We start from the raw sequence: 19347 nt of genomic DNA, 5'->3' as shown, positions 1-19347 counted from the left end.
CCTCAGAGATGACCTGACAGGAAATAATGCAGCTCTAACTGTAACAGGAAGTAGTGTGGGAGTAAAGGTGCCCATACGCTATAAGATCCGCTCGCTTGGCGATCTTCACCCGATATCCCCACCTACGGGTGGGCGATATTGGGTAGCAAGTAGCTTAAAAAAAAAATAATCCAACCCTGGGGCCAAACGATCGGATTACATTTGCGGCCATGGGGCAATCGGTTCGGGGACCGCATCAACGAGCCGATGCAGTCCCCGATCCGACTGGATTTTCTAACCTGGCAGATCGATATCTGGCCAATTTCAGGCCAGATATCGGTCGGCCAGGCCGCTCAGTTCTGCCCATACACGGGCCGATTAGCTGCCGAATCGGTCCAAGGGACCGATATCGGCAGCTATAATCGGCCCGTGTATGGGGACCTTAGCAGACAGAACTTTGTGTTCATCATGAATCAAACGATCCAAGGGGGTACCATTTTCTATTTAGGATTTCCCAGTGGTACACTGTACTAAAAAGTATATTTTTTTCTAAAAAATGGTTTATTTGAATGAAGCGGGGTTTAACATAGAACTGTTTTATGCAATATATTTTTATAGAGACTCATATTGTTGGGGGAATTGTTTTCCTATATCCTCAACAACTTTTATTACTTTTATTTTGCTATAAAATGTGTTTCATGTGTGCGTGTGTTATAGAATATTATTAGGTGTCATTTCATTATGCAAGTTTAATGGAAGATTAGAATGGCAATAAATTAATAAACAGGGTTTAAATGGGGGTCTATGTGGTTTGTTCCCAGATGCATTCATTAGTCACAATAGTTGTGGCTTGCCATTGGCTGGAGTCCTAGGGGCAGGCAGCTGGATGTCGTGCTCTAAGAATATGATCCTCTCTAAACTAATTTGAGATCACTTTCTAACACTGTCTCCTGCCAATTTCGACGATACAAGGAATGTGACCAGTGAGCGCAAATAAAACAGTGACATCACTAATACAGAAAGTGAACCTTCCCTTCTAATGTGCCAATGGGTGCAAAATTCTTCCTATACACTTTGGGTTGATTTATTATGATTCAGGCACCATGTTTGGCGGGCAACAAAGATTATTATACTGGTTTTGATACCTCTGAATATTCAGTGATATGCTAAATATTCAGTAAAATATTTAAACAATGACTGACAGATGATATGAGGTCAAATAAATCAATAACATTAACAATAGCTTTTGCCATCATTTCAGAAAAATAAACTATTTTTAAACATCCCATTTGCCTGAAACATACCATGTGACACGGGGCTCTGGCCAGCCACTCACTGTGCAGTGAAGTTTGACATTTTGCGTCTCCCAGATGGTATGGGAACGAGGCTTGATGATAAATATAGGAGCATGAAGAAGCATATCTTCATTTATCTTTCTGTGAAAGTCCTCAGTGTCATCTATCTGAAAGGAAACATGTTACTGTGACCGTGGATCCATTAATAGACTCAACACTGAAAAGTAAGGGTTTAGTTAATTTGCCATAAGCACCAAATACAGAAAGAAAGTGCTATATGTTTGATTAAACCTTAAAAACCGTCATCATTAAAATGTGTTCTATTTCTGAATAAGGGTATACACACAAAATGCAGGTTATCTGGATGTGGTGGCTGCAATTGTGCAGGGAATATAGGTTCTCTACATAGGTTTAAAAACTGATTGTGGCTATAGCTCAAACAGGGTGACTTACATGCTCTTCAGCTGCAGGCACCCCATGTTAAGCTGTACGTACTATTCAACAACCATTGCATATCCAGGCCCTGCATTGCATATTAAGACAACAAAGACTGCAGCAAGTAGGTAGCAAATTGGACTGCACCACATCCAAATGGGTATATAAAACTTATCTTTAGGCTGATGCCACACGTGGCGTAGGGCTGATATTTTCGGCAAGCGGAAAAACGCATGGCGAAAATTCAGCCTTATGCCTGCTACTTGTGCCTGCACCCGAATGAATGGAATACGCTCGGGTGCAGGCACATGTAGCCGATATACGCATGAAAACGCGTGAGAATGCAAAGTCTTGCGTTTTCATGCGTATATCGGCTACATGTGCCTGCACCCGAGCGTATTCCATTCATTCGGGTGCAGGCACAAGTAGCAGGCGTAGGGCTGAATTTTCGCCAAGCGTTTTTCTGCTTGCCGAAAATATCAGCCCTACGCCACGTGTATATAACCAAGATCATTTCCATAAAGATGGTTGGTTTTCACCCTTTAGGGCTAAACTCCATGTGTGATTTTCATCAGATTTTGTGGGTCAGATTTTATCTGATCTTGTCATGCAAAAAGCACGCAACAGCAAACAACAGTCAAGATATTGTAGGAAAAGAGAGGGGGATTGATCAATGCACATTCCCTGGTCCCGTTTCATAAGTAAATTATCTATGCTAGGGCATGTGTTTACAAAAACAGGGGTTTTTAGTTACAAAATTATGATCATTAGATTGGTAAGCCACAGGTCAAGAATGGCAACAGTGCACAGGAGTGCCAGACTTTAAAAAATTTGACCAGAGGTAAATAGATAGGACCACCATACGGGGTTTACCTTGATGTGGTATGGTGGCTTACCAATCTTATGATCATAATTTTGTAACTAAAAACCTCTGTTTTTGTAAACACATGCACTAGCGTAGATAATTTACTTATGAAACAGGGGACCAGGGAATCGATCAATCCCCCTCTCTTTTTGTATGCTTGTAGTTAATTTGGCCAGATCAGTTGCACTTCCATTGTATTTGTATACTTTATTTAGCCTTGGAGTGCTCCCACAACCCCTTTCTGCGTATCAAGATATTATAGGATCCTACAAAAGCTGATCTTAATAGGCTGTAATGTTAAGTTGGATTAGATGGTGGGTTTTGCTCCTGCATCTGCATCCAGCAGTCAGTGTATTTCAATGAGAAAAAAGAAGTCTGTTAGACCCATCAGATTTTATCATGTTGGATGAAGGTGCAGCATGCAGCGTTCCCTTCTGACAGGTGCGTTGTGTCAGGAGACAATCCTTTCATGTAGGTTACACATAAGATTTTTGTATCAATTCTATTATATTATATTTTAATCCATGCAACTACATTTGACTTGTAGGATAAGTATTGTCTATCTGATAAGATCCGACAAAAGCTCCCATGAAGTTTAGCCCTTAGGGTATATACATACAGGTCTTTGTTTGCCCATTTGAGTAGTGTTAGCTGTGGCAGCATATACTGGGGACGGGACATAATAAAAGTGGCTAGGGATGATTAGTAAATATGCTGCACGTGTTCCTTTCTGAACTGCAGCCACAATAGTCTCCACTGTATGCGTTGTCTCAGGAGGGGAAAATTGGATCACACCCCACCTTAAACAAAATATAAGTATCCATAACTATATGTATATATTCCAGTTTTAAATTCAAGTTTCCAAGTCAAGTTCAGGTTTCCAAGCTAAACATTTTATTCTGCAAATAATAACATGTAGGTGTATGTTGCACTACAGAATAGATTTGCAGAGAACAGATTTATTATTTAACACAGAAGAATTACTGTAAACTTTTGTCAGTTCAGAGTCCTAGTTTCAAGACTTTTCTGAGCTAAATATAGAGCTCTGCAGCCCACTGCAAGGCCTGCTTTGTGTATTAGGCTGTAAACATATTGGAGAAATAATATCCAACTAAATGTATTTCTGTGTATTGCATGTACTATATACAGTAAATGCTGAGTGGAGCTATTGAGATGATAACTTCAGCATTGGCCATGGAACTGATTCCATATTTTTATCACAGACAGCAGTAAGAAGAGCAAGATGTATAGAAAGTGCCTTTACTTTGGTTGGTGTTCCAGTTATTGTTGCTTAAACAGAGTCATTGGGACTCTTTAAATGTGTTGTTCACCTTTGAGCTAACTGGTCTGAGTGAATTGGTCTCCATTTTTTATTATTTGTGTTTTTTTAATTATTTCACTTTTTTTTCAGCAACTCCCCAGTTTGGAATTTCCGCAGTTATCTGGTTGCTAGGGTTCAAATTACCTTAGCAACCAGGAAGTAGTTTGAATGAGAGACTGCTATATTTATAGGAGAGGACCTGAACAGAAAAATAAGTAATAAAAAATCTCACAGGGCAATAGTGTTTTGGCTGCTTGGGTCAGTGACCCTCATTTCAGAGTTGGAAAGAGTCAGATCAAAAATATAAAAAAAAATAATGAAGACCATATGAAAAGGTACATTGTCATTACTAAAAGTAACCTGAAAGGTAAACCACCCCTTTAAACAATGTGGTTTTGCAGTGGGACATTTCATTAAAACATTTTTTTAAAAGAATAAATCAGGTGATTCACATTCATTTATTCAATTATTTCTACTGTTCATTGACTTAAGCCAAAAGTATTGTTTAGTATAAAGCAATGCCATTTATATTACAAATTCTTAAATTACCGTCTTTTTCAGTGCAAGTCGCTCAGCCTTTTCCCTTATCTCAACACTTCGTGACTTTTTCTGGTAGTGCTCGGAATGTTCTGATAATGATGAAGAAGCCCTTGATACACTTATTCCTTCTCCAGTGGAAAACAGATTCCTTCTCGCTACATAACCTGCAGTCTCCATAATTCTGTCTTCTTCAGTATCAGTTATTCCACTCACATATTCCTGACTAGAGAAGGAAAAATGTGGTTTTTAAATAAACAAAAGAAAGACTAGAGATCCTTAGAGATATATTGATTTTATACAGCCAAGATTTATAGTAATGACGTAGCGAGTGCCCAGAATGGTCAAAATAGACCCCGATACGGGGGTAATAATTTTTTACCTCACTTTGCAATGGTCCAAGGGATTAGCACCTGGGCATCTGCGGGGGTCAAAACGTTGGCTGATGTTACTTCAAATGGGGAGTGCAAGCAATTTAATACTCTTGGGCAAGAGTTTCAATTACCCCCACGGATGCTTTTTTGCTACTATCAACTAAGACATGCCTTTAGGTCCCCAAGGCCCACTTCCCATAACCGATACAACTCTAGAACTATACCTCAAACTAGTTAGACAAGATCTAAGGCATTGACATATTTATATGCGATTTTGATGAATCTGCAACCCAATACTCTCCTTAGGACCAAGCAAAAGTGGTTTAACAATATACCAGATCATGATGAGGAGATGTGGGAAGAGGCACTATGTCAGCCAGAGACAGTTGAGTTTACACTCAACTTTCCAAACATACTGTCACCGAGCCTGTGCCTATTGGGTATAACGGGTCTTATTATGAAAAACCATGAGAAACTGTGCTATTTGCACTTATTTTACTATGCTAAAAACTCTATTCTCTTAACCTGAACGTTGAATAACCCTTCCTCTTTGGCATTCTGAAGAAACGGATCAATTAAACTCTCCCTAAACAAAAGCTGGTATACCCCGCTAGAGGATGTCCAGAAAATTTTGACAAAATTTGGGAACCCTGGCTGCAACAACAGAAACAGTCTACCCAGTTCCCCCCAGGCACTTCTCCTCCTTTCTCCCTTCTCTTCTTCTATCTTATATTTTCTTGTTGTACTTGTTATTTTCAGGAAAACTGAAATAAAAACTTTAAAAAGAAAAAAGTGTGCAGGTTACTCCTTTTGCACATTTTAACTGGGTGATATTTATCTGAACACAATTGGCTAAAAAAACACTCTCTTTAAAGTTTCCTGGACAATTGCACCATTTAATAGTTTAAATATAAGAACAAAACAGCATTAATAAAGAGGAGAAGAGATGGATTTTAAGCAATCCCATAATAATATGGGGTTAAGTAAAGTTGCTTCCTGTTCTAAGATACCAAGAGAAATGGAAGTGAAATGCTATCCTGGAGTTACATAACTTAAGATGTATAGCTTTGGCACTGTTACCAGGGTACATGGTGTTAAAACTGAGATTGAATATCCAGGCTGAAATTAGATATAAAACATACTTACCGTCCTCTAAATATTGGAACCACATAGTCAACTCCTTCATTCTCTTTGTCTTCAAATGGGGTTAGATGTTTCGTTCTCTTTGCCCTGGGACTTAGCTTTTGTGATCTATCTTCTCTCATTGTGTAAGATGACTTGAGTCTAAAGTTAAATCCACAGACTCATTAGAAAAACAATTAGCAAAACACATGACTCCATGACTCCAATATTACCCAAACCATCTGTGAAAACCTTTCAGTTTAGTACAGAGTTTGTTTCCAAACTGCTCATATTAACCACTTTTAATAATGCCCTCAGTACTAGACAGAGCTTACAGCTAAGCAACTAATGTGTTTAGACTGGACTATGACCTGCACTGAAAGGATGATATACAGAGCCACAGAAGGAAACTCCATATCCCATATTCAAGCAAAAGCAAAACTGCAACATTTTCAGTATTTGAAACACTTGTTTTACTGGTAGTGATAAGTGAATCTGTCCGGTTGTACATCGCTGAAAAATTCACAAAATGGCAGACAATTTGCAAAATGCATTTATTGCACAACTTTTTTGTCCCGCCCAACTTTTGTTAACACAACATCGCCTAATTTGACACAAGCCAAATTTATTCACAGCGGATTTTTGCGAAACAATTCACCAATGGCGAAATGCGGAAATTTGCTGGGAAACCATGCCTGATGAAAAAAATCGATACTCTTAAGCCTTACTAAATAACACATAGATTTTAGGCACAAAGTAAAAAATAATTGGACAAATTTTACCATTTACTTTTTTACCCAGTGGTTATGACTGCTACTAAGTGATTTTTCTCAATATTTTTACTACTGAAAACGACTACTTTCTAAACTAAGATCTATTGGTCTTAGTGAAGTCGTTTGCACATGGATAGAAAACTGGCTACAGGATCGGGTACAGAGGGTGGTTGTTTATTGTACTTGGAGTAAGGTTCTCAGTGGGGTCCCTCAGGGTTCTGTACTGGGTCCACTTTTGTTTAACTTCTTCATAAATGACTTGGGGGAGGGTATTATAAGCAATGTATCAGTGTTTGCAGATGACACAAAACTCTGCAGACCAGTCAATTCTATCCAGGATGTGGCATCCTTGCAGCAGGATCTTGACCAACTGGCAATCTGGGCGGCTAAGCGGCAGATGAGATTTAATGCGGATAAATGTAAGGTCATGCACCTGGGATGTAAAAATATGCAAGCCCTGTATACCCTTAATGGGACTGCACTAGGCAAATCCATAATGGAGAAGGACCTTGGAGTCCTTGTAGATAATAAACTTGACTGTAGCAAGCAATGCCAGGCAGCAGCTGCAAGGGCAAACAAGGTTTTGAGCTGTATTAAAAGGGGTATAGATTCATGTGAGGAGGGGGTTATTCTTCCCCTTTACAGAGCGCTGGTAAGGCCCCATCTATATGCCGTTCAGTTTTGGTCTCCAGTGCTCAAACGGGACATTATTGAGTTAGAGAGGGTCCAGAGAAGGGCAACTAAGCTGGTAAAGGGTATGGAAAGTCTCAGTTATGAAGAAAGACTGGCCAAGTTGGGTCTGTTTACACTGGAGAAAAGGCACTTAAGAGGTGACATGATAACTATGTATAAATATATAAAGGGATCATATAATAATCTTTCTAATGTTTTATTTACCAGTAGGTCCTTCCAACGGACACGAGGGCAACCACTACTTTTAGAAGAAGAGAGGTTCCATTTAAATATTTGGAAAGGATTTTTTACTATGAGAGCTGTGAAGTTGTGGGATTCCCTCCCCGAATCAGTCGTGCTGGCTGATACATTATATAACTTTAAGAAGGGGCTGGGTGGCTTCTTAGCAAGTGAGGGAATACAGGGTTATGGGAGATAGCTCTCAGTACAAGTGAGGGAATACAGGGGTAGGGGAGATAGCTCTCAGTACAAGTGAGGGAATACAGGGGTAGGGGAGATAGCTCTCAGTACAAGTGAGGGAATACAGGGGTAGGGGAGATAGCTCTCAGTACAAGTGAGGGAATACAGGGGTAGGGGAGATAGCTCTCAGTACAAGTGAGGGAATACAGGGTTATGGGAGATAGCTCTCAGTACAAGTGAGGAAATACAGGGGTAGGGGAGATAGCTCTTAGTACAAGTTGATCCAGGGACTGGTCCGATTGCCATCTTGGAGTCAGGATGGAATTTTTTCCCCTCTGCGGCACATTAGAGAGGTTTTAGATGGGGTTTTTTGCCTTCCTCTGTATCAACTAGCAGTTAGGCAGGTTATACTGTATATAGGCATTATGGTTGAACGTGATGGACTTACGTCTTTTTTCAACCTTACTTACTATGTTACTATGAAAAGACACAGAAAAGAACTTATTACTTATACCCCACACATTGCAGTTCAATTGGGTAAATCTAAACATTTTTTCCTTGACTTTACCAACTGCTTCAGAGCTGGTTTAGTGACAGAATTTTGAGCAGACTGTGGAAGCATTTAGAATGTGACCTCTCAAAGCTGGCAACCTGAGAAAGCTAGTGGAAAAGTATGAGAGGCTTTGGTCAAAATGTAAAAAATGTCAGGAAAATATTATTAAATGTCATTAAAATTGGAACTGATGGGAAAATGCCAGAATTCTGAATTCGGCCCCATTGATTTGCTGAAAGTATTCCATTAAGTAGTCCTCTTCTTTCTTTCCCTGGGCTCTCCACTGTTTCATGTCTCCACTACTCTTTACTTCCCTTTTAAACTGGGGATGGTGGCACAGCAATATTTTGATATGAAGGTAACATTCCAGTACTAAGATTTACAAAATTACTGAGAAATTCTGCCTTCCATTCTCCCGAGTGTTGCCCACCAGTCATATCCATGGAAAGCAAAAGTAGAATGCCACATGGTCAAATTAAACATATTTCTCTCCTCCAGGCCTGGATTGGAATTCAAAAATGGGGCCAGGCATTTTGAGTACACAGAGGCCCAAACAGCTCCCCACCAGCCCAATAAATACAGACTGTCTATGGCATCTTACTGTAGTCACTATTTATTGGGCTGGTAGGCAGCTGTTTGGGGCTCTGTGTACTTGCAATACCAGGGCCTATTTTGAATCTCAGTCTCATATAAAAAGACATGTATAAACAGATTCTCATGATCAGTTATTTATATAGTGCCAGAGAGTTACACAGCACTTTACATTCATTTATAATGAACTTTAGATAAATAACTAGTTAGATAGTTGACACTGATTAATCACAATGCTATATTTTAGGATACCGATTTTAGGAGGGAATGCAAAAAAGTTGTAAATAGAAAAATCCTTCCTTGTAGCCAGTTTTACAATTTGCTATTTAATACATAAGCAGCTAGTTATGTAATGTTAATACCCTCTTACAATTGTCACTCTTTAGGGCTGTGTGACAGACGGGGAGATTAGTTGCCGCACGTCAAATCTCCCTTGTCACAGGCGACAAATCTCCCCGAAATACCATCCCACCGGCTAGAATGTAAATCGCGGGTGGGATGGCATACACAGCGCACGATTTGCCAAAATTGCCGAATTTGCCTTGAGAGGAAACTTCGGTGATTTTGGCACCTCGTATGCCATCCCACCGGCGATTTAAATTCTAGCATTGAGGCATAAACTGATAAACAAGAAGCATAGACAGAGGATTTATCTTGGAATGAGGGATATTACTAGGAATGACAAGGTTCAGGCAATGGAAAGCAAATATGCATCCAAATATCTGTTTATTAGCACACACCTGGGGTTACCGATTAGGAAAAGGCTGTAGTTTTGGGAGCAAGAGAACAGTTAGAGATTCAGTAAGAAACCATGCATTGTTTTTTTTGACAGACCGCAGGGGAATACTTTGGCATTGCTTTTCAGAATATGTACCGTTTGCCATAGACCATACTGTTCTTTTAAGCTCAAGATTTATTTTAGCAGTATTCAGAGCTGTTTGTCTGTTTTGCTGAGCCTGTAAATCCAATGCATGGACGTCACATTCAAGGAGTTGAATTTCACCAACGATTACCCCTAGTGCATGATCTTTCCCTAAGAGTATGCCAACATTTCCTTATCCACTGCTCTTCCTATAATATCAGCAAAGTCAGCAGTCATAACAAGTAGCCTGGATTGGAGAACAACATAGAAACCACATGGGATGGCACAGAGCTTTGTGAAGAAAGATGTGCTGCAATATAAGACCTCATTAAATCTTATCAATCATTTGCAAAGGGACAAATGGCCTCCCAAACCTGATCATGTGCGGGATTAATGGCATCTGCCTTATGACATTAATGATGTCAAGAAAGGTTGTGATTAATGTAGAGAATGGCATTACACCAAGGAAGCATGACTGAAAAGAGTAATATTGCCATTATGATGCCTTTTGTCTGTTGATTAGAACATGTAATCACTTGCATACGCTTCTTTCAAATCTATGGTTGCCATACAATATTAATAACTTTATCCCCTGTAGATAATGCAGAGTTATAGTGCTAAAGTCTATGATTTGTCCAGGTTTAAATGTTTGGAATTGAATAATCTTTGAACAACTGATATCCCCAGAATGGCAGTGCCATGAGTAGTGACATTTCTACAGAGAATGGCACACTGCCGTTAAAAAATGCTAGAAAGAAAGGTGGCATCAACTCAGGGCTGGAACAGGGAGGTCACAGTAAGCTAGAATTGCTCCATGGCCCATGAAAACAAGGCTTCAACATATGGAACCAGGGTATAAGAGATCCCTACCAGTGGTTCGTGAGCAACATGTTGCTCACCAACCCCTTTATGTTGCTCCCAGGGGGCTCAAAGCAGGTGCTCGTTTTTGAATTTCTGGCTTTGGGGCAAGTTTCGGTTGCATAAAACCCAGTGTAAAGCCAAACAGAGCCTTCTATAGGCTGCCAGTCCACATTGGGGCTACCAAATAGCCAATTATAGCTCTTATTTGCACCCCCATGAACTTTTTCCATGCTTGTGTTGCTCCCCAACACTTTTTGCATTTAAAGCACTTAGTCTTTGCTTAAAAGACTTGTCTGCCCCATATCTGATTCCTTTTCCGTGGGTTGGGAATTATATTTGTTATTTGGAAGTTTTAGTTCCATCGTATTCTGTGCCCTAGAATGCAAAAAAAATGTGTGTTTTGCTGCAAGTCTCTACTGTTCACTGTAACTGGATCACTGTCACATAACATGACACCTGGTGTCTGGAATCCAGCAACCATGGATACTGTGGAGATCACAAAAAACATGTCCAGCAGCAATCAGTTTGCAAATGCAGAACTGAATTACTCTACCCCACTAAATGTCGAGTGGCTGCTTAAAAGAATTGGCATTAATAAATATTTATTATCCTTGCCACTTTATATATTGTGAGACGTTGGGTCTTTTTTTATGGAAATCTCCAAATCAAAAGTATCAAAATAGACCCAATCAGAGTACTGAGAATTGCCTACTGGTACACACTAAAAAAACACATATATATACTATAAAGGTGACCATACATGGGCAGATTTCAGCTGCCGATTTGGGTTCTTAAGGCAGACTTGCAGCTTATCTGTACGTCTATAGGGCCCTCCGACAGTCCTCCCCGACCAATATCTGGCAAAAGTTGGCCAGAAGTCAATCAGCCAGGCTTGATTTTTTTGTTGGATCAGGGACTGCATGGACACATTGATGCAGTCAACTTTTCCTATCCCCTTCATTGCAATGTGATCGCTTTAAAATAAAACAAGCAAATCTTACTATGTAAGGCCACCTTAACATAGTAACTATATGATGAAAGGAATTTACAAAGTTGTAGAAATCCATGCTACACCCATGGCTTGAGAATACCTCTGCCAACCTACCAACCTAAGGAGCCAATATATCAAAAGGCTGAGGCTAAAAAATAAATAAACTTAAACATGATTCAGAATTGCTTTTCCCCTCAAAAATATTTCATTTATTTGCCTATATTTGTCATTTTTTTTGCAACTCCTTGCTACTGTTTTCCCAACAAAACCATTTAGGAGGTCAAAGCTCCTGAGATGCATTCAAACCAATGGGGGCACCAGCTTTTGTTTGAATGGAAATCTATCACTTCACCTACAAGTGAACTTTCAAGACTTGTCAAGTAAATTCTCAAACATGATATACAGTTTGCATAATACTCACAAAATCATGCAACGAAAAATAAATCACCATGAATGGAAAAGGCAGCAACAAGTTCTGGAACATTTCTTATGCACGCGATAGAACAGGTAGAAAAATCTAGAATTGTGATAATCCTGCCCTTAAGTGTAAGTAATGTTTAGTTCCACACAAAAAGTAATGGATTACAATGGTGGTCTCATCAAACAAGTCCACATCAAGTACACAGTCACTTTATTCCAAATGCAGCTCCCATATTTTTGTTAAAATTAGAGATGCAAATAGGGAAGAGTCAGTAAGTGTTTAACTACAGTTATTTTGAATTAAAAAGTGGTCAAATACACAGTTAGTTTGTAACAAGTTAGTTGGTATCAGGGGTAAGAGATGTATTGATTACCCAAGATGACTGCTGCGAGAGGCAGACTGACGCTTCTCTTCATGTTGGTACTGGCTCAGAGTTGACTGTAAGTCTGTGCTGCGGTAACCACGGTCATAGTGATGATGGTGCTTTTGGTAGAAGGGCAAAGACATCCTGCCACCTCTGTTCACCTCTTAAACTGGGTACAAAAACATATTTATTTATTTAATCTCCTGTGCATTATTGGCTTGTTAAGACTATATTAGTACATTTTCACTTGTGCATCAACACTAGTTTATGCTTTTGGTACCATTCTGTCCCTTTGCAAGTGCTCCTATCCTATCCATGCACCTAGTACAGGTATAGCACCCGTTATCCGGAATGCTCGGGACTAAGGGTATTCCGGATAAGGGGTCTTTCCGTAATTTGGATCTCCATACCTTAAGCCTACTAAAGAATAAATAAAACATGAATTAAACCCTATGGGATTGTATTGCATCCAATAAGGATTATTTATATCCTAGTTGGGATCAATTACAAGGTACTGTTTTATTGCTACGGAGAAAAAGGAAATCCATTTTAAAATTCTGAATTATTTGATTAAATTGCAGTCTATGGGAGACGGGCATTCCGTAATTCGGAGCTTTCTGCATAACGAGTTTCCGGATAAGGGATCCCATACCTGTAATACATTTAGAATTATCATGGGGGAAAGTATTAAAGAGAGATACTACTAATATATGTACAATGTTAGGGCATGGGCTGTCTGGATTTTCTCCACCTGCATCTGGCTCAAAATGCTGAAGGCAAAGCAGTTCAACTGCTTTGGGCAGGCAAGCTTACATTTGTGCAGTATATGGGTGGCCAGAGGGATACACATGTACTGTATGTCCCTTAAATGTTTCACAAATGTTTTACTTGATAATACACAATCTTGAGATGGATTTTTGTGTGGAATAAGAAGAGACTACATTTTCCCAGTTTTTTTTGTGGTGTCTCATAGGAAACAATATGAATACATACATGAATGCCATAGCAATATTATTTTCAACAATTGCCTGGCAGAACTAGTGCATTATTCGAAAAAGTGCAAAGCTGGTAACATTTTTGGTCAATAGAACACGTAATATTTATAACCCTTTTTAGGAAAATATCTTAATAGAGCTACATTTAAGGCATTCCACACCATCCCACAGCCTTTGGATATTTTAAATCTTCCCATTTAAAAAAGAAATTACACGATTTTCTATTTGCATTTGCAATTTTCCAGTGTCTAGCCTAGGCATCGTCACCAAAAGTTGGACTTGCAACACAAAGCACAATTAAAAAAATATATATATTTGGATTGGACTGTAAAGTGTGGGTGAGAGCTGCAGCCTCAAGGTTTTGCTTGGAGAGATATTTATCAAGTAGATGAAGACAGTTCTCAAAATTCTCTAAAACTGCTCTTAAACCAATATCACTTGCAAGGTTTCTTTTGGAGGATGCCCAGTTAAAGTCTGTTGTAGAGTTAGGAATAGGTACCCATTGAATAAATCAGATTTTGTGGGTCACAATTCTGCTACAAAGGCTCACATAAAACCCAGCTACACACACTGAACAAAAAATCCATTTCCATCAACAAATTATATGTTTTGATTTCTCTCAGTCCTGAAAAAACTGCCGAGTTGCTTTTATATACAGTACACTGTTTTTACTGCCTTGAATGGATCAGCCATATGAAAATGTTTTGGCCTTGGAATAGTCACTTGCCTGAATTTTGTAAAACATGCCAACCTAACAGGACCTGTAGTGTACTGAACAATTCCAAATACACAGTCAGCCATCTTTGTTTCTTTCTGACCTACTGCAGCATGTCATTTTCAAAATATTTTTGACAGTAGGATAGTATATACCATCAGCCTTATTCATCCGGCTCATATATTAATGAAAACTAATATCCAAAAAATGTAAGAATAAATTTGGCATTTAACCTTACATGGTTATTTTTATCATTTACATGTATAAATAATGAATTTTCACATGATCCATGGTTTGCCATGTGGCCTTGGCCAATACTTATTCATAAAGTTACCCCAATAGCCCTCCTTCAAATACTACATGTATTTTTAGATTAAAAAGTTCCCTTCTAGAATTGGTGTTCTGGGACAAGAAAGTGATTGCAAGCATTTGTGGCATATTCCTGTATGCAGTGCTGATAGCACTTGCTGGAAGTACATTTATCAAAAACGTTTATAGCTTATACATAAAAAACTCACCCATGTTCTATTCATTCCTATGATTTTAAGGGCCATATTTATCAGTGGGTTAAAGTTTACAATTTGCTTAATATGTTTCTAAAAATCCCATAGGAATTAATAGAATGTGAATGAGTTTTTATGGAATAAGAGCTAAACTCACATTTTGATAAATCTGCCCCCAAGTGCTCTTGCTCTTGTGTCCAGCACAATAGTAAAATAGCCTAATGTGTGATTTTCTCTAACATCCACAGTGCACTGCACAGTGCCATGTCTAGGATTTATAAAAGAAGAGATATGACAAATATGGTAGGTAAGGTGGGTAGATTATACTCAGACATGCAGAAGGTTGCCTGTTATGGCCCATGTCCTAATAATAATAATTATTACAATAAATTAGAACTGATTGTTTGTACATATTGTGTTAAAATGAATGATATCTCTTTCAATACTTGACTCTTTCTAAATGGTATTGAACAAATATATTTAAATAGTGCAAGTTGTGCAGTGCTTTACATTAATTTATAACAAACAATAATTTAAAAGCGGTTAAAAGGAGCTACAGATTGAATATGGGAACAAAAGGCCCTGCTCACAGGAGCTTACAATCATGAAATGACAAGTTTTATCCAAAGTGCCATCATTATTATTATTATTCTATACAGGGCCAAAATAACCTGCAGTGCTTTACAGAGATTACACAGCAGTCCCTGCACCTGTGCAGCTTACAATCTAAGGTCTCTATCATATTCAATATGTTCATGTTCAACTAATCTGCCTGTATGTTTTCAAGCAGTGGGAGAAAACGGACGTTCACGGAGGAAACTCACACAATCATGGGCAAACTCTTTGAAGATAGTGCCCTGGCTGGAATCAAATTTAGGACCAGAGGGCTGTAAGGTTGAAGTACAGGTATGGAACCTGTTCTCCATAATGCTAATCACTGTGCCACCATGCTGCTGTTTCACCAGAACACAACAAATACACCATCATTATGGTAAGTTCTAAGGTTATATGCAAGGGGCTGCAACTTGGTTGAAAACAGGTTATGCTATCGCTTCCTCTTCCTCCACTTTCTTATTGATAGGTTCGGAATTTTGGTAAATATTGCTGAATGGAGTGAAATGCTACAAATTTCAGTCCAAAATGCACAGATATAACTGGCCAAATAAATCAATAAGGGCCTAGCTACAATTTCTGTGAAAAAGAAAGGTTATAGATCAAACTGAAAAGCCAAGCACAGTCCCATTAGGGCTAAATTTATACAACTTGGGGCTACAAATCACCAATTATCAGGCTTATTTATATATTTTTTTTTATTAATCTCCACATTCTCTACAGTGTACAAGGGGATACAATAAAAGCAAAGACCAAAGAGAAATAGGAAACATTTTTAGAAGCCATGGTCATCTGAGCTTGCAATCTACAGTAAAGCTTGCAGAGTTACACAGAAACACCACTGGGCCCTCTAAACCTTTGTTTTATTGTTCATAACTGACAGAGCAGAAGAAACTAACTGCTAATTGGTGCCATGGGTTACAGAGGGAGAAACCTTGTCCACGCTTATGCACAACCCTTAAACAACCACATTTTTTTGAAACTATAGTCATTATACTGATGTAAATACTCCAAAAATAAACTGTAGTAAAAGCTGAAAAGGGATATTATGTCCAGGCTAGGGTCGGCAGCCATCGTTTGGGGATCTCTGTTATTGTTTAGTGATTAAGAGGCAAAATCGTCTTTATGTAAAAAAATATTGAGCCATATAAAGACAGAACAGCACTGTAGATGTGTTTAAATTCCATCACTGACAATGTATTCATCCAATAGAATTTGTAGACAAAACTGTTTCAGAAAATTTTATAGGCAGTCCATTACTGCACCTTTCTATAAGATACTCCCCCATTTAATTTCACATATTATACAATTATTATTTTACTTTACACAATATTAACACAATTTTATTGTCATATAGTATCTGCACTTTTCTCAGACTTGTCATGGAATATTGCCTAATTACAGAGAAGGAGTCTTTTGTACTTAGTTGTACCCAGGTTAAAGCCAAAATGGTGGCTATTAGATGTGGTACAGGCTATTTGTGAACATTGAACTTATATCTTTAATTAATTCCTGAAGACAGAACCTTGAAATTATAATTAATGAGTATTAAATAAAAAATGTATTTCATTTTTTTGAGTTACACAAAACCGTTTCTTAGCTTATACAGTAATGGGGAGGCCCATTTATCAAAATTCTTATTTTTGTGGTTTTAGAGTTTTTTCAAACCACAACTAAACTCATTTCCACTAAAACCATGAATTTCTAGTCATTTATTAAAAGATATTAATTGAAAATATATGAATGAAAAAAAGAGGAAAAAACACAGAAATCAAAATCATTTAATTTTTCAATGAATGGAGCGTCCAAAAACCTCTAATACCTCGAAGCAAAGAAGGATCTTCCAATTGGAAACAGGACAGTTGCCCATTGACTTCTACATGACCTCGACAGCTGAAAGTTTTTTTCATGGTTTTGACACAATACAAAACCACAAAAAGTTTGAGTTTTAGCCCAAAACACAATAGTGAACAAAAAAATAAGATAAAAATTAGTAAATGCCCCCATAGTATTTACTGTTCAGGGGGAGGCTAAAATACAATGCCAGTGTAAAATGGACAATTTTGGCATTCTTCACCATTTTATGCCATTTGGTCTGTTCAGATTAGAGCCTATTGGTCAGATTAGAGCCTATTGGTCCGATTAGTCAGAGACAAAATATTCTGTTTGTAGGGGGATCATATAGTATGAAATATACCATTTAATTAACATTAGTTGTCTGACCACACTCTTCAGAGGGCCTGATCTGTGTATCTGCTACATATAATAGTAAACAAGAACTAATTTCACTAGATTTTAATACATTTCTTTTTGCGCGTAACAATTCAGAATACAATTTTAGTCCAGCGTACATATGCCCACAATTCTGCATCTCTACCTTCCTGACTATTTGATGAGTTCAGCTGTCTCCTCTTTCAGCTGGTCAGTGCTATCCTGAGCAAATGCTTTACAGTCTCAACAAAATTAGCAACAGGCAAGAAGCGAAGGAACCACACTGTAACACGCAAATTAAACTCAAATGAAACCTTTAGTTCTGGCTTGTCATCTCCACTAACATGATTGTATTCTTAAAACATGTAGAAGAAGAAGAAATTTTTTAAAAAGCTTTTATTTAATTTGCAGATTTATACAATTGTTTACAAAAGCCACATGAATATATTTTATTAGTATCAAATTGCCAAATGGCCTTGCTAGATAATGTAAACAAAGCGGCATGATGAAAGTCTAATAACCAATGTGACTCATATTGAACATATGGCACCCCAAATATTAATGGAGATATCCATCTCATATGTTCTGCCTGACACTGAAATAAGTTCTCAGAATAAAGAAGCAATTATGTAAAAAGATGCCAAACCTTCTGCATCAAGCTGCAGTAGAAATGGAGGACAAGTTAATGTTCCCTGCCAAATAAGAAGCCCTGGTAATTGTAGGAATGCACGGAGTTAACTGCAGAGCCGCTATCATGACAGAAAGGGCCACAGCGGATATCTGAGTACAGAGACAGTGCCACTTACCTGGGTGTAGGGTAATGCAGTTGGGGAAGACCTGGAAACCGTGTAGGGAAGAAAATAAAATCCAGCAAAGTTGAAACCAGCAAAGAGTTTGCAGACACCAGTACTAAGGACTGGACTTGTGAGTCCAGTGCAAAAATAATGCTCGGTGTCAGTGGAATGTCAGAGCCACAGTCCAAGCCATTTATGGCCAGAAGGCATGATAAATATAGCAGCACAGGGAGGGAGAGGGACAGACACAGACTGATATCTCCTCATATCAACTTGTGCCTACAGCAAAGCAGTAATGTCATGCCTTAACTAATACTGCTTCACTGACTGGCATATCAGTCTAATTAACGGGTTCAATTATACATATCCATCCACCATTTCATTTGGGAATGTATGAAATCTGCTGGTAGAAATTCCGACCTTTCAGAAACAACTTCATACAAGTGGCAAACTGACAGGCTCACTGCAAAATCCAGATCACATGCAGTACCCAGAAGGCAAAGGAGTTTTTCATGTAGGTTACAAATAGCTCTCCCAAACAGCAGCCTTGCCCGAATTTGAACTTTTCAGCGGTAAATTCACTTTAAATAAAGAGTAAAGTGAGTGTTCCCATTAAAATATATGAAACAAATACAAAGTTCAAATATCTATTCTCTGGGATTCAGGTTCAATCGAAATAATACATTAAAGTTTTGTGAAAGTAATAAAGTAAAAATATTTGCACAACACAATTCTTAAAAGAGGCCACAACAGTTGCTGGTAACATACAGAATTTCCTAGACATGGATGTATGTATATTTTTATTTACAGTATATTGCACTACTAATGTATGCAGCGCTGTACAGCAGAACATTCAATCAATAAACAAATAGGGGTCATAACAATTATACATAAATAAAGTGTACAATAATGAATACAAATAAATAGAAAGTATTATTGTATTAAGGATTTCACAGAGCTAAGTGACAAGAGGATGGAGGTCCCTGTCCTGCAGAGATTACAATATTAAACAGCCTTCTGTCAATCAAAGAATTCCAAATTCCAGAATGTCCTAACCAGCCCAAGGAAAAACACTTCAGTT

The 19347-nt window shown here is 38.3% G+C and overlaps 1 protein-coding gene across 4 annotated transcripts in view; it reads right to left on the bottom strand.

Annotated features, from left to right (window-relative positions):
• myom1 (myomesin 1) overlaps window positions 1-18435 on the bottom strand; it is a 75330-nt gene extending 56895 nt beyond the window's left edge. For 3 of the 4 annotated variants that reach the window (XM_031903664.1, XM_031903666.1, XM_031903667.1), the window contains exons 1-5: window positions 18279-18435; window positions 12446-12605; window positions 5953-6090; window positions 4445-4658; window positions 1284-1441 (exon numbers count right to left, since the gene is read on the bottom strand). In XM_031903664.1, the coding sequence (XP_031759524.1) occupies window positions 1284-1441; window positions 4445-4658; window positions 5953-6090; window positions 12446-12579 (644 nt within the window). In that variant the 5' untranslated portion in view covers window positions 12580-12605; window positions 18279-18435. The remainder of the gene's footprint in view (window positions 1-1283; window positions 1442-4444; window positions 4659-5952; window positions 6091-12445; window positions 12606-18278) is intronic. The other variant, XM_031903665.1, reaches the window with a different exon arrangement.
• Between the last annotated feature and the right edge of the window lie 912 nt (window positions 18436-19347).

This window comes from Xenopus tropicalis, chromosome 6 (genome assembly GCF_000004195.4).
Source record: "Xenopus tropicalis strain Nigerian chromosome 6, UCB_Xtro_10.0, whole genome shotgun sequence".
In the NCBI taxonomy this organism is placed as follows: Eukaryota; Metazoa; Chordata; class Amphibia; order Anura; family Pipidae; genus Xenopus; species Xenopus tropicalis.
This window is presented reverse-complemented; position numbering and strand designations above follow the sequence as displayed.